The sequence below is a fragment of the Scyliorhinus canicula genome, chromosome 3, assembly GCF_902713615.1.
Source record: "Scyliorhinus canicula chromosome 3, sScyCan1.1, whole genome shotgun sequence".
Taxonomy (NCBI): domain Eukaryota; kingdom Metazoa; phylum Chordata; class Chondrichthyes; order Carcharhiniformes; family Scyliorhinidae; genus Scyliorhinus; species Scyliorhinus canicula.
In genome coordinates, this window is record NC_052148.1 from 76,253,198 (window position 1) to 76,268,392 (window position 15,195).

Sequence of the window (15,195 nt, forward strand, 5' to 3'; positions counted from 1 at the left end):
TTCTGCCCAAGGCATTGGGCTGGCTGCATCGCAAATTGTTTGCCGCCTGGTGCGGTTCTCGTTTTTGGCCTCTCGAGCGAATCGAGGCCAGAGAATTGCGCTCAAAGGTTTTGCAGATGGATATAGTTACACGGGGAGATTGGGCCAAAATTTGGCAAATGGAGTTTAATGTGGATAAGTGCAAAGTTATCCATTTTGGCTGAATAAATAGAAAGGCAAATTAGTATCTAAGTGGAAAGCAGATACCAAATAAGTCTGGGCAGAAAAATCTGGATGTTTTTGATCATGAATCGCAGAAACCCAGCATGTAATTAAAAAGGCTAATGGAATGTTAACACTTAAATGAAAAAGACAAGTATAAAAGTAGTGAAGTGCTTCTTCAATTGTATTGGATATTGGTGAGACCACATCTGCAGTATTGTGTCTAGTTTTGTTCTCCTTATTTGAGGAAGGATGTGGTGGCATTGGAGGCAGTTCAGAGGAGGTTCACCAAATTGATTCCAGGGATGAAAGTTTTGAAGTATGAGGAGAGTTAAACAGTTTGGGTTTATACTCACTGGAATTTAGACGGATGTGAGGGGATCTGATGGAGGTTATATACTAAAAGGGATTGATAAAGTAAATGTTGGCAAAAGTTCCACCTAATGTAACACCACTGTATATAAAGGGAGGAAGGCAGAAGACGGGAACTTATAGGCCAATTAGCCTGACCTCGGTCGTTGGTACGATTTTAGAGCATATTATTAAGGATGAGATTGCAGAGTACTTGTAAGTACATGGTAAAATAGGACTGCTCTGTACTGCTTCGTCAAGAGGAGGTTGTGTCTAACAAATGTTAGAATACAATGTGGAAAAATGTGAGGTTATGAAATGTGGAAGGAAGAATAGAGGCATAAACTATTTTCTAAATGGGAAATGGCTTCGGAAATCTGAAGCACAAAGGGACTTAAGAGTCCTAGTTCAGGATTCTCTTACAGTTAGCATGCAGGTTCAGTTGGCAGTTAGGAAGGCAAATGCAATGTTGGCATTCATTTCAAGGGCTAGAATACAAGAGCAGGGATTTACTGCTGAGGCTATATACAGCTCTAGCCAGACACCATTTGGAATATGATGAGCAGTTTTGGGCCCCGTATCTAAGGAAGGATGCACTGGCCTTGGAGGGGGTCCAGAGGAGGTTAACAAGAATGATCCCGGGAATCAAGGGCTTGTCATTTGAGAAGTGGTTGAGGACTCTGGGACTATACTCAACAGAGTTTCGAAGGATGAGGGGTGATCTCACTGAAACTGATAGAATACCGAGAGGCCTAGATAGAGTGAACATGGAGAGGGTGTTTCCATCAGTAGAACAAACCAAAACTTGAAGGCACAGCCTCGGACTGAAGGGGCGATCCTTTAAAACTAAGACGAGGGGGAATTGCTGCAGCCAGAGGGTGGTGAATCTGTGGAACTCATTGCAGCAGAAGGCTGTGGAGGTCAAGTCACCATGTGATAGATAGGTTCTTGATTATCAGGAGATCAGGGGTTACGGGGAGAAGGAAGGAGAACGGGGATGAGAAACATATCAGCCACGATTGAATGGTGGAGCAGTTTCAATGAACCGAATGGTCGAATTTTGCTCCTGTATCTTATGGTCTTATGAAAAGCTATCCTGCAAATGATCCCTTCCTGCAACGATCAAACTTATTACTTGTGTTAACAATGCAAAATTATACAAATCTATTGGTTGAATATGTAACAGCTTTATAAATCAGATCTAACAAATAAAGCTGCTACTAGATTGCCTTTATTTTACCTTCGTAGCAGCAAATAACTTATTTGTCAACAAATGAATTACTAATTCTTCCCTCGCTTACCGTCTGGGAATTAGCAAATCCATGTGCTAATTTGGGTTGTAAAATTTTTTCCAGTGTTCCTTCTGCCAACTGATGACTACTGTTACTCCCCCAAACATACACTGCACTTGTTTCACTGTCTCGACTTTGAGAGTTCTGAGAACTGGTGCTGCATAAGCAGTCTAAGGCTAACCTGCAAATCTGTAGACAGAAAACGCACGGATTAAAATAAAAGAGCATCTAATCAAGGATACAATACATTTAACAAGGTATCTGCATTATTGTAACATTTTTACTTGGCACTAGAACAAATCCTGTATTACACAATTAGATTTTATTAATTCTTCCCTTTACATTTTTTCCCATGTTTCTAGTATCACAAACAACCCTCTAGTATCTTTTCCAAGTTTCATTACGCATTGAACATAGAATCATAGAATTTACAATGCAGAAGGAGGCCTTTTGGGCCATCGGGTCTGCACTGGCTCTTGGAAAGAGCACCCTATCCAAGCCCCCACCTCCACCCTATCCCCATAACCCAGAAACCCTACCCAACACGAAGGGCAATTTTGGACACTAAGGACAATTTAGCATGGCCAATCCACCTAACCCGCACATTTTTGGACTGTGGGTGGAAACCGGAGCACCCGGAGGAAACCCACGCACACACGGGGAGAACGTGCATACTCCGCACAGGCAGTGACCCAAGGTGAGAATCGAACCTGCGAACCTGGAGCTGTGAAGCAATTGTGCTAACCAGAATGCTACCGTGCTGCGCTAAAAATGAAGCACACTTCCCGATTCCAAGCATGTCCTCACCTGACATCCATCTCCGCACTCTATCACTTGCCACTGGGTATGTGTGGTCAGCTATAGAAGTGCATTTGCACAGGTTTGCAGCTCCAAATTCAAACTATCCAAATATATTCTTTTGCATTCACAGAATCATAGAATGGTTACACAGCATGGAAGGAAGTGATTTAGCTTGTTGTGTCTGTCTCTGTTCCCAAGTGGAGCAACTCACCCAGTTCCTCTATCCTGCCTTTTCCCCATGGACCTGCAAATCTCTTTGCTTCAGATAATTATCCAATTCTCTTTTGAAGGCCTCTATTGAATCTGTCACCACCCAATTCTCTCAGGCAGTACATTCGCAATCCTAACTACATGTAATGGAAAAAAGGATTTTCCTCTTGCCACCATTGCTTCTTAGACCAATCACATTGAATCAGTGTCCTCTGGTTCTCCACCCTTCTACCAATGGGAATAGATTCTCCCTATTTACTCTGCCCAGATCCCTATTGATTTTGAAAGCCTCAATCAAATCTCCTCTTGATCTTCTCTTCTCCAAGGAGAACACCACCAGATTCTCCAATCTATCAATTTGGTATCAATGAGGTTTATCATCTCTGGAATACTTCCATTAATTCCTGCACCCTCTCTTCATCTCCATCCTAAAGTGTGGTTCCTTATATTGGCCACACACTCCAGTTGAGGCCAAATGAGGGTCCCATACAGGTTCTTTATAACTTTGTACTCTATACCTGTATTTATAAAGCCCAGGATGCCATATGCTTTAATAGAATTCTCTTTTTTTGTTTAATAATTTTTATTCAGATTTTCACAAACTATCAATAACAAAAAATATTAACAACTAAGAAAACAAAAAAGAGCAAACCCCCCTCTCCCGGTAAATACAAAAAAGAAATAGATTAACGCCCGTCATAAACAAAGAACACATATACACATCCCTTCAACCCAACCCACAGAAACGACCCCCCCCCCCCCCCCACGAGCACCTAATACACCTGTCCTCGCCCCCAAAGAACCTACTCATCCTCGTCCCGGTCATATGAGCCCTATGTAGCACCTTGAACTGTATGAGACTAAGCCTCGCACAAGAAGAGGAGGAGTTCACTCTTTCCAGAGCATCTGCCCACGTCCCCTCCTCAATCTCCTCACCCAGCTCCTCTTCCCATTTACCGTTCAGCTCCTCCACCGAGGCCTCGTCTACCTCCTGCATCACTTGGTACATATCCAAAATCCTCCCCTCTCCAACCCACACCCCCAAAAGCACCCTGTCCTGGACCCCACGCGGGGGCAACAGAGGGAACCCCGCCATCTGCCGTCTGGCAAACGCCCTTACCTGCATGTACCTAAAAATGTTCCCCGGGGGGAGCCCGAACTTCCCCTCTAACTCACCCAGGCTCGCAAACTTCCCGTCTACAAACAGGTCCCTCAACCTCCTAACACCTGCCCTGTGCCAACTCAGGAACCCACTATTAATTCTCCCTGGAACAAACCGGTGGTTCCCCCGTATCGGGGACCCCATCGAGACCCCCACCTCCCCCTGTCCCGTCTCCATTGCCCCCAAATTCTGAGGGTAGCCGCCACCACCGGGCTCGTGGTATACCTCGTTGGAGGGAGCGGCAGCGGCGCCGTTACCAGCGCCTCCAGGCTCGTGCCCACACAGGACAGCATCTCCACCCTCTTCCATGCTGCCCCTTCCCCGTCCATTACCCACTTATGCACCATCACTGTGTTGGCAGCCCAATAGTACCCACAGAGGTTGGGCAGCGCCAGCCCCCCCCCCCCCCTCCCCCATCCCTGCCCCGCTCCAAAAACACCCTTCTCACCCTCGGGGTCCCATGCGCCAATACAAACCCCTAATGCTCCTGTTGACCCTCCTAAAAAAGGCCTTCGGGATAAGGATGGGGAGGCACTGGAACAGGAACAAAAACCTCGGTAGCTCCGTCACCTTGACTGACTGCACCCTGCTCGCCAGCGACAGCGGCAACATGTCCCATCTTTTAATCTCCTCCTCCATTTGCTCTACCAGCCTTGTACGGTCAAGTTTGTGTAGGGCCCCCCAGCTCCTGGCCACCTGGACTCCCAGGTACCTAAAGCTCCTCTCCGCCCTATTTAATAGCATTCTCAACTGACCCACCACCTTAAATGATTTCTGCACTTACACCTCCACAGATCCTGTGACTCCTGTACCCCCTTTAGAAATTGTACCCTTCATTTATATTTCCTCTCCTCATTCTTCCTATAAAAATTAATCACTTCACATTTCTTTGTATTAACTGCCACTTGTCTGCCCAGTCCACCAACCTATCAATATCCTCTTTCAGGTTATCACCATCCTCCTCACGGTTCACCATACTTCCAAGTTTTGTGTCATCTGCAAATTTTGAAATGAGCTGCCCATGACATTCTGGGTATTTAATAGAGATTAAGAAAAGCAATGGCTCTAACATTAACCGCTGGAAATCCCACCACAGATCTTCCACCAGTGCAAACAAACACCATTCACCATTACACTCTGTTCCCTATCCTTTTTATTCTTTGTGCTTCAAATTTGCTGACAAGCCTGCGATATGGCACTTTATCAAACATTTTGTGGAAGCTCATGAAGACCACAACAATCACGTGAGCCCTTTTCAACCTTCTCTGTTACCTCATCAAAACACTCAAACACGTTAGTTAAACACAGTTTGTCCTCAACAAATTCATGCTGGCTTTCCTTAATTCAATCATTTGTTCAAGTGACTGTTCATTTAGTCTCACGTTATCATTTCTAAAAAGCTTTCCCACCAGGAGGTTAAACTGGCTGGACTGTAGTTGTTGGGTTTATCTGACATCCTTCTTTGAACAAAGATATAACATTTGCAATCCTGCAGTCCTCTCAGACCATGCCTGTATCAAAGGAGAATCAGAGGATTACAGCCCTTCAGGTCTCCAAGCCTGTACTGGTCATGATACCAACCTTTGCCAAAATCCTCAGCACTTCCTTGTGCCATATCCCTCTATCCCATCCTATCCATGTGCTTGTCAAGATGCCTTTTGAACGCCGTTAATGTATCTGCTTCCACAACCCCCCCCCCCCCCCCCCCCCCCCCTCCCCCCGGCAACACATTCCAAGCACTCACCACCCTCTGCATAAAAAAATCTGCCTCGCACATTTCCTGGCAACTGGCCTCTCCACCCTGGGAAAGAGTGCCTGCCCATCCACTCTATCCATGCCCCGCATGATTACCATTGGGAACATGGTGGTGAGCCCACCTTTGAACCACTGCAGTCCACGTGGAGTAGATAACACTCCACGGTGCTGTTAGAAGGGAGCTCCAGGATTTTGACCCAGCAACAAGAAAGGAATGGCAAGTCAGGATGATCTATGGTTTTGAGGGAATATGCATATGTATCTGTCCTTCTAGGTGGTAGAGATCACAGGTTTGGAAGCTGCTGTCGAAGGAGCCTTGGGGAGTTCCTGAAGTGAATCCTGTAGATAGCGGAAGTGAATCCTATCGATGGTACATACTACTGCCACTACGGCCACTCTGCGTCAGTGCTGGTGGGAATGAATATTGAGGATGGTGGATGGGGTGCCAATAAAGTAGGCTGCTATGTCCTGGACAGTGTCAAGCTTCTCAAGTTGTTGGAACAACCAGGCACGGGAGATTATTCCTTTACACTCCGGACTTGGGCTTTGAAGTAGGTGGACAGGCTTTGGGAAGTCAAATGAGTTACACGCCACAGGATTCCGAACCTCTGACCTGCTCTTGTAGCCACAGTATTTATATTGCCAGTCAGTTCAGTTTCTAGTCACTGGTAACCTCCAGCGTGTTGATAGTTTGGGATCAGCGATGGTAATGGAATGTCCAGGGGTGGTGGTTAGATTCTCTCTTGTTGAAGGTGGCCATTGTCTGACACTTTGTTTGGAAAGAATATTAATTGCCACTTGTCAGCCCAAGCAGGATATTGTCTAGGTCTTGCTGCATTTGGACATTGATTGCTTCAGTATCTGAGAAGTCGTGAATGGTGAACATTGTGCAATCAACGGAGGGCCTGTACTGTGCTGTACTGTTCTATGTTCTATGTAACAGCAAGTATCCCCACATCTGAACCTAATGATGGAAAGAAGGTCATGGATGAAACAGCTGAAGATGGTTGGGCCTAGGACACATCTCTGAGGAACTCCTGGTGTGTTGAGATGATAGACCTTCAGCCACCACAACCATCTTCATTTGTGCCAAGTATGACTTCAACCAGCGGAGGACTTTGCCCTCGATTCCCATTGACTTTGGTTTTACAATTTGGCATGGCCAATCTACATAATATGCACATTTTCCTGGACTGTGGGAGGAAACCGGAGCACCCAGAGGAAACCCACACGGAGAGTCACAGAGCTCGGATTCGAACCTGATGCCCCAGAGCCGTGAGGCAGCAGTGCAAACTACTGTGTCACTGTGCCGCACATCTCACCGCACCTCTGGAATTCAGCTCTTTTGTCCATGGTTGAACCAAGGCTGTAATGAGGTCAGGAGCTGAGTGACCCTGGCAGAACCCAAGCTGAGCGTCGATGAGTGGATTATTGCTGAGCAAGTGCTTTTTGATAGCAACGTTGATGTGGTGTTGCTCTTGGGAGTGCTGACCATGAACACAACAGACCAAATTATCTCCCCCTATGTTGCAACCATTATATGAACTATAGTAAAACATTAAAAAACACAAATATGGACACATTAAAATGATAAAAAAAACATCACTGAACAAATATTTTTTATAATTAACATGCAATTTAGGATTAATATTGTCAATTTATTAAATAGAAATAGAAATTATAAATTATATAAAAATGGCAAACCTCTTCACAAAGACAAATTGCCGCATTAGAAAGAGAACACAGCCCATCTGGAGTCTTCTTGAGCTCTTGGTTCTGTAGATTATCTACATATGTATTCTAAAAGTTAAAACAGATCAAATAATCAGCATTTTCACAGAATTACAGAATCCTTAGTGCTGAAGGAGGCTATTCGGCCATATGAGTCTGCACTGGCTCTCTGAAAAGTCATTCTATCTAACCATATTTCCCTGCCTTATCCCCATAACCTTGCATGTTTTCTTTTTTCAGATGGCAATCTAATTCCCTTTTTAAACTGCATCCTCACCCTCTCAGGAAGTCCATTCCAGACCCCAATCACCCAGCGGGTGAAAAGAAATTCCTCATAATTTCCACTCCTTTTGCCCGTTATTTTGAATATGTGTCCTTCAGTTCTTGATGTACTTGAGAGGGAACAGTTTCTCGCTTTTTGCCTTATCCATACCCTCAAGAGCTTGAATATCTATACTAAGTCTCCTCCAGCCTTCTTTTCACCTAGCCAAACAGACCTAACTTCTCCAATGTATCCTCACAGCTACAGTTGCTTATCCATAGAATAATTATTGTGAAATTTCTCTGTACTCTCTCCAATGCTTTCGCATCCATCCTCAAGTATGGATACCAGAACATGACACAGTTCTCCACTATCTTTGGCTAATTTTCTTGGAAACAGGCAAATGATTTTAAGACACTGTGCAGACTTTATAGACCCCTCCACCCACCCCACCCGGCATGATTTACAGTGGCAGTCCGCCATTGGCTGGCGGCAGGAGCTGTCAACAGGCTTCCCTGTTGTTCATGCCATCCAGCACCTGGGAATTCACGGCTGGGGATTTGCTGTCGGCGGGACCAGAAGATCCTGCTGGCAGGAACAGCCAGAAAATCCCGCTTTCTGAATTAGCAAGGAAAGTTGATTAAATGATTAATTTTAATTACAGAGAGATTTGCGTGATTGATCAGGTTTTCCCGTTAAATAAACAAAAACATATTTTAAGTTGCATTTTCCATTTCAAAACTATTAAGCTACTTAAATTCAATGGGGAAAGAGGCTCAAAAGGAAAGATGGAAGAACAGTACAAAGAAATATCAGCAGCGATGAATTAATGATAAAATGGAATCAAAGTGCTGCTGTCATCTTTCCCTCCCCTTGTTGGCTAGAATATGGTCAATATATCTACTTTATAATGCATTAAGAAGCTTTGATGATTCAGTCTAGTGTTATTACAAAATCACATTCAAATATGACAAATTACTTTTTTTATTTAGCGCTGAGATATTTATTTGGTTACATTCAAATGATTGGCTGGTTTATTTTTCAAAATGGAAAATGCAAGTTCAAGTTATCAGCTGCAGCCTGCACTCTGAATTGAAAAGTTCCTTAATTTGAATTATTTGTTAATTTGATTGGGAATGGTGTAGGGAGGGGGATCTTCTATGCAGCCCACTTACATTCCTTATATGAATTATTGGGAATTCTTTTAAACAAAAGACAACTGTTGAATAGGAACATACTGTAAATATGATGAGAGGGAGAGTTTGATACCAGGCTACTACTATTAAATATTAATTTGATATACTGCTGTCATATTATGGTCTTGGTTTGAATGAATTTGCTTTTCAGTTTTTCCAAAGGCATCAATTCACCATATAAACAGTTTATATATAATCTTCTGATACAATGTTGGGAGGAACATGACAAATTAAGTGTGGGAGAACAATAACTTTTGCAACCAAAAGAGAAAATGCAGGAAAATCTCAGCAGGTCTGCCATCATCTGTTAGGAGAGAAAAGAATTAACGTTTCAAGTCCAGATGACCCTTTGTCAAAGTATTTTCTCTTTTGGTTTTATATTCCAACATCCGCAGTAATTTGCTTTTAATAAATTTTGCAATCAAGACAATAAAATAGCATATCAAGTATTCACATACTAAGCAATCCATTTAAAAACAAAATCCATCTCTGGTAAATCAAACTCACTGAAGAATGTTTCAGTTGCTCCAATGATTTTAAAAAACAATCGTATCCAATCATTCCTTCATTTTCTGATGCAAAAGATGCATTACCAGCAGCTGCGGAAGCAGCTAATGCTACTTCAATCCATTCAAGTAGGAACTTCAAAGACCCACGCTGTACTGCAAGACCCAATAGTAGCTCTGAAGCCAACCTTCGGCCCGGATTGTCAGCTCCTGAACTAGGCATGGTCATCTTCTTTAAAAATGTAGTTACTTGTGCGAGGCAGTCCAAACCAACTTGCGGGATTTTATTTTCATTTGCTAGAGAAAGTGGAGGTAGAGAATTGATAATTGTGCAGGCTGTGCACAAAACATCATTGCACAGGCTCAAGCTTGGATCTAACTTTGATTGTTGCCAGTTTTGCTGAATTAGTGCAAAGAGTAGACTTAGGCCAGTCTTCACTCCCATCTCAATTAGAACATCAGTACCAGATTTTATTCTCGTACTCCTGGCCAGTGCATCGCCCAGATCTAATCTGCTGTCAGAACTCTGCCTTTGTATTTGACGCCCCGGTCTGAACCGATCATGATATTTGTTAGAGAGTGCGTGGAATATTCTTTGAAGTGACAATAATCGCATGTGTAAGGCAAGAGCAAAGGGTGAATTTCCAAAAACTGTCCTGGCCAAATTCTGTTGGCTGTTGAGTAGTGCAGAGAGATACTGCTCACGTTCTTCCACAGCTGAAGACTCGAGTTCAAAATCTGGCAACCGAGGACCAATCAGATGTTGAGCCTGCTGAGATATTCCAACCACTTCTTTGTTATGGAGTAGTTTTTCATATAATGCAGAGGCACCTTCCCTCGTGGCTGTAGATTCACTGTCTTCCACAGCCCAGGAACTATTCAGGTGTTCAAGCCATTTGAGTATTACATTTGTGGGGCATGTAACCATTTTATAATGTTGAGTCTGGAAAAAAGAAAAAAATACACATAAGTCTTTTGGGTATTATTACCACCAGATTTTACTCGCCTGTAGACTAAGGTTTAGCACCCTGTAAAATTATCCTTGCACGAGAGGACAAGCTAAATCAAGGGCTGAAAAAAGCAAAATTAATTTAAATGCAATTTTGTTTACTTAGAATTTACAAAGCAGAAAAAGGTCATCCTGCCCAAATCATCTATGCCAGTGTTTATGCACCACCCAAGCCTCCTTGATCATAAGAAATATGAGTACGCACGCCATTTAGTCACCAAGCCTGCTCGGTCATTCAGTATGATGGCTGACCTGATAATGCGTTTTTTCCACTTTCCTGCCTGCCTCAATACCTTCAATTACCTTATCAATCAAAAATCGGTCTAACACAGCTTTGAAGCCTCTCAATATCTATCCTCAAGTCTCCTTTGAATCATATATGATTAATTATTTCAAACTCCAATGATCTTGGGTCCAAACTTTCATCATAAGAAAACCCCTTTGTCCCAGAAGTCATTCCAGTGAACTTTCCAATACAACTATATACCTCAAGTAAACAGAACAGAACTGTCCACAGTACTCCAGGTGCAATCTCACCAGTGCCCTATACGACTTAGCAAGACTTCCTTACTTTTATGCTCCATCCCCCTTGCACTAAGATAGATGTCAGATACAAAATTCAATTGAGAACCAGGCTGAATATTGACAGTATAGAGGTCAGTGAAAAAGCAAATAAAAGCAAAGAGGAAGTTGAAAAGAGAATCCCAAAGTTTTCTATACACTTATAAATAGTAAAGAGTGGAAAAAGGAGAAATAAGTCTGATTAGGGACCAAAAAGGGGATTAACCAGCAGCGGCAGAGGGCATATCTGAGATAGTAAACTACTACTTTGCATCTGTCTTTACCAAGGAAGATGATGATACCCAGGCCATGACAAAAGAGGAGGCAATTTAGATACAAGAAAGGTTTAAAATTAATATTGAGGTGGTATTGAACAGGCTTATGGGACTTAAAACGTGATAAGGCACGAAGACCGATTAAGATGCATCCAACGATCCTGAAGGAAGAGTGTGGAAATTGCGGAGGCACTGGCCACGATTGATCAGTTTTCCTAAGAATCAGGGATCATGCCAGCTCACGAGAATTGCAAGCGTTTCACCCTTGTTCAAAAAGACAACTACAGGGCAGTCAGTTTAATTTTGCTGATGGAGAAACATTAATCCAGGACAAAATTAATAATCACATGGGCAAATGTCAAGGAAGGCCAGCATGGATGTCTTAAGGGAAAATCATGTTTAATTAACATACTGGAATTTTTTGAAGCGGTAACTGAGAGAGTTGATGGGGGCAATGTTGTTGATATGGTGCACATGGACTTCCAAAAAGTATTTGATACAGTACCACATAAGAAACCTGCGAACAAAGTTATAGCTCAAAAGAAGCACAGTCGCAACATGGATACAAAATTAGCGACAGACGATAGTGAGTAGTGGTTAATGGATCTTTTTAGTGCAGGAGAAATATCTGTAGTGGAATCCCCAGCACTCAGTGTCAAGACCCTTGCTTTTCCCAATAAGACAAAAATAGGCCATTCAGCCTGTCGAACCTGCTCCACCATATGATACGCTGATCATCCACTTCAATGCCATTCTCTCTACACCAGGGGTGGGCAAACTACGGCCCGCGGGCCGCATGTGGCCCGCCAAAGGTCTTTATGTGGCCCACCAAGATCAAGTCATTTTTTTTTTTAAATTAAAATTTTTTATTTTTTATAAGGTTAATGGGGGGGGGGGGGGGGGGGGGGGGGGGGGAGGCTGTTGGGTTACTGGTAGAGGGTGGATACGTTGACTTGAGTAGGGTCAGGGCCAGCTCAAGGCACCGGCAACTCGGGCAGTCGCCCGGGGCGCCATGTGCTAGGGGGCGCCAGACTCGGGTCCCGCGCATGCGCAGTTGGGCCGGTGCCAACCAGCGCATGCGCGGTGGCCGCCCTTCCCCCGGGGCGGCCCCGCCCCCCCGGTCGGTCCGCCCCCCCCGCCCCCTCCTCGGGTCCGACCCCCCTCGGGTCGACCCACCCCGTCCCCCCCTCGGGTCCGCCCCCCCCCGCTGTCCGCCCCCCCCCGCCCCCTCCTCGGGTCCGCCCCCCCCCCCGCCCCCTCTTCGGGTCCGCCCCCCCCGCCCCCTCCTCGGCCCCGCCCCCTCCTCGGCCCCCCGCCCCCCCAAGGGCGCCGAAGTTCAGCTTGCCCGGGGCGCCAGCAACCCTAGGGCCGGCGCTGAGTAGGGTGATCATTGCTCGGCACAACATCGAGGGCCGAAGGGCCTGTTCTGTGCTGTACTGTTCTATGTTCTCTGTTCTATATGAGGCGCCCAGAATCATAACCGGGTGAAGCGCCATTTTTGAAAAGGAGGGCTAAAGGCAGGATGCCGCCTGGGGAAGCGCTGAGGTATCTGCCGCACGCTAATTGGTTACAACCGGGACTATTAATTAATATACTATGCGGCCCTTTAAAATTGTGAATTTCTGAATGTGGCCCTTGCACGGAAAAGTTTGCCCACCCCTGCTCTACACGATCCCAAAGTCCCTTTATGTTATAGGTGTTTAGAAATGTCAATCTCTGCTTTAAACAAACTCAATGACTGAACTTCCACAGGTCTCTGAAGTAGAGAATTCCAAAGATTCACAACCCTCCAAGTAAAGAAAATCTCACCTTGGTCCAAAGTGACTTCTCCCTCATGTTAAAACTGTTTTCCCTGGTTCTGGGCTCCCCAACCAGGGGAAATGTCTTACTTGCATCTACCTTGTCTATCTCTTTAAGCTTTTTGCAGGTTTCATTTCGATCACCGATCTTTGAATCTCTAGAGAGTACATGCCTAGTTTCCCCAATCGCTCTTCGAAAGACAGTCCTGCCACAAGTCTAGTGAACTTTTGTTGCATTTTTTATGGCAATAAAATCCTTCCTAAGCTAAGGGGACCAAACTGCACACAGTACTACAGGTGCAGTCCTACTAAGTTTCTATACAATTGAAGCAGGAATTTGCTCCTGTGCTCAAATCCTCTAGCGATAAAGGCTAACATTCCATTAGCTTTCCTAATTGCTTGCTGCATCTGCATGCTCACCTTCAGTGACTTATTGACAAGGTCATCCAGGTCCCTTTGTACATCTACACTTTGTAGTCTCTTACCATTTAAGTAGTACGCTCCATATCTGTACGTCCTACTTAAGTGGATAACCTCATATTTTTCCACATTACATTCTATATGCTGTATTCTTGCCCACTTACTGAGTCTGTCCAAATCCACTTGAAGCCACTTTGCACTTTCCTCACAATACACATCCCCACCTAACTTTGTGTGTCATCCCCAAACTTGAAATATTACATTTGGTCCCCACTTCCAAATCATTGATATATATTGTGAACAGCTGGGATACCAAGTACTGATCTTTGTGTTACCTCACTAGTCACAGCCTGTCAACAAGCAAATTACCCATTTATTCCTATTCTGTTTTCTGCCTGTTAGACAATTCTTAATCCATGCCAGTATACTACCTGTGCTTTAATTTTGCTGACCAATGTCCAGTGGGGGGGCTTTATTAAAAACCCTCTGAAAATCCAAATATACTGGGCAGGATTCTCTGAACCCCGCGCCGGGCCGCCAACACGCGATTCTCCGAGGAACGGAAGGGAAGCCATAAAAAACAATTCTTTAAAGACTATCCATTGCCTACATTCCATTATTCCTTTTAATGTATTTTCTCAATCCACTTCAGCCAATTTGCCCTTGATGCCTTCATAATTCCCTTTTTCAAATTTAAACACCCTGACAGATTGTACTTCCTCACTTTAAAACATAATGTAAAATTCTGTCACATGATGGTCAATGATCCATAAAGGTTCTTTTACAACAATTTCAATTCACCATTTTTGTTAAAAAATACTAAATCTAAAAAAGCCAGTCTCTGGTCAATTCAACATACTGCTCTGGAAAACCATCCCCAACATACTCCAGAAACTCGGCTGCCACAGCATTACCGCTGATTAGGTTTACGCAGTCTCTATGTAGATTGAAGTCACACATGATACTGCATTACCCACGCAACACGTTTCTCCAATCTCCTGATTAATACTATGCCTCACACTACCACCACTATTTGGTGGCCTATAAATAATTACTACTAATGTTTGCAACCCCTTGCCATTTCTATACATATATACATATTACACACATATAACATAGAGAAAATGCTGGAAAATCTCAACAGGTCTGGAAAAATCTGTAGGGAGAGAAAAGAGCTAATGTTTCGAGTCCAGATGACCCTGTCAAAGCTAAAAGACAGAGAAAGTGGGAAATATTTATACTGTGGTGTGAGAATGATAGATTAGTCATAACCACAGAAACCAAGGAAACAGACCACAGAAATGAAGGGAAAAGAGAGCTATTGGCAGTCCCCAGAGAGAACAAAAGGTGTGAAAGGTCAAACAGCAGAGAAACTAACATCAGATGGTAAACTGTCACAGATGTAGATGTGGGGGGGAAGGGGGAAGCAAAAGGGAGAAAAGGAAAGGAAAGGGGAGATAAGATGGGGCGGGGATATGAAGAAATGGTAAAAGACAGTTCAAATGAAATAGGATGAAATGGGTGGGGTAGAGCTAATCATCTGAAGTTGTTGAATTTGATGTTGAGACCGGAAGGCTGTAGGGTGCCTAACCGGAAGATGAGCGGTGGTTCCTCCAGTTTGCATTGAGCTTCACTGGAATGTTGTAGAAGGCCAAGGACAGACA

The 15,195-nt window shown here is 44.1% G+C and overlaps 1 protein-coding gene across 3 annotated transcripts in view; it reads right to left on the reverse strand.

Moving 5' to 3' along the window:
- LOC119962749 (probable E3 ubiquitin-protein ligase HERC1) overlaps positions 1-15,195 on the reverse strand; it is a 594,360-nt gene that overhangs the window by 534,829 nt on the left and 44,336 nt on the right. For all 3 annotated transcript variants that reach the window (XM_038790765.1, XM_038790766.1, XM_038790764.1), the window contains 3 exons: positions 9,469-10,410; positions 7,477-7,572; positions 1,854-2,033 (listed from right to left, as the gene is read on the reverse strand). In XM_038790765.1, the coding sequence (XP_038646693.1) occupies positions 1,854-2,033; positions 7,477-7,572; positions 9,469-10,395 (1,203 nt within the window). In that variant the 5' untranslated portion in view covers positions 10,396-10,410. The remainder of the gene's footprint in view (positions 1-1,853; positions 2,034-7,476; positions 7,573-9,468; positions 10,411-15,195) is intronic.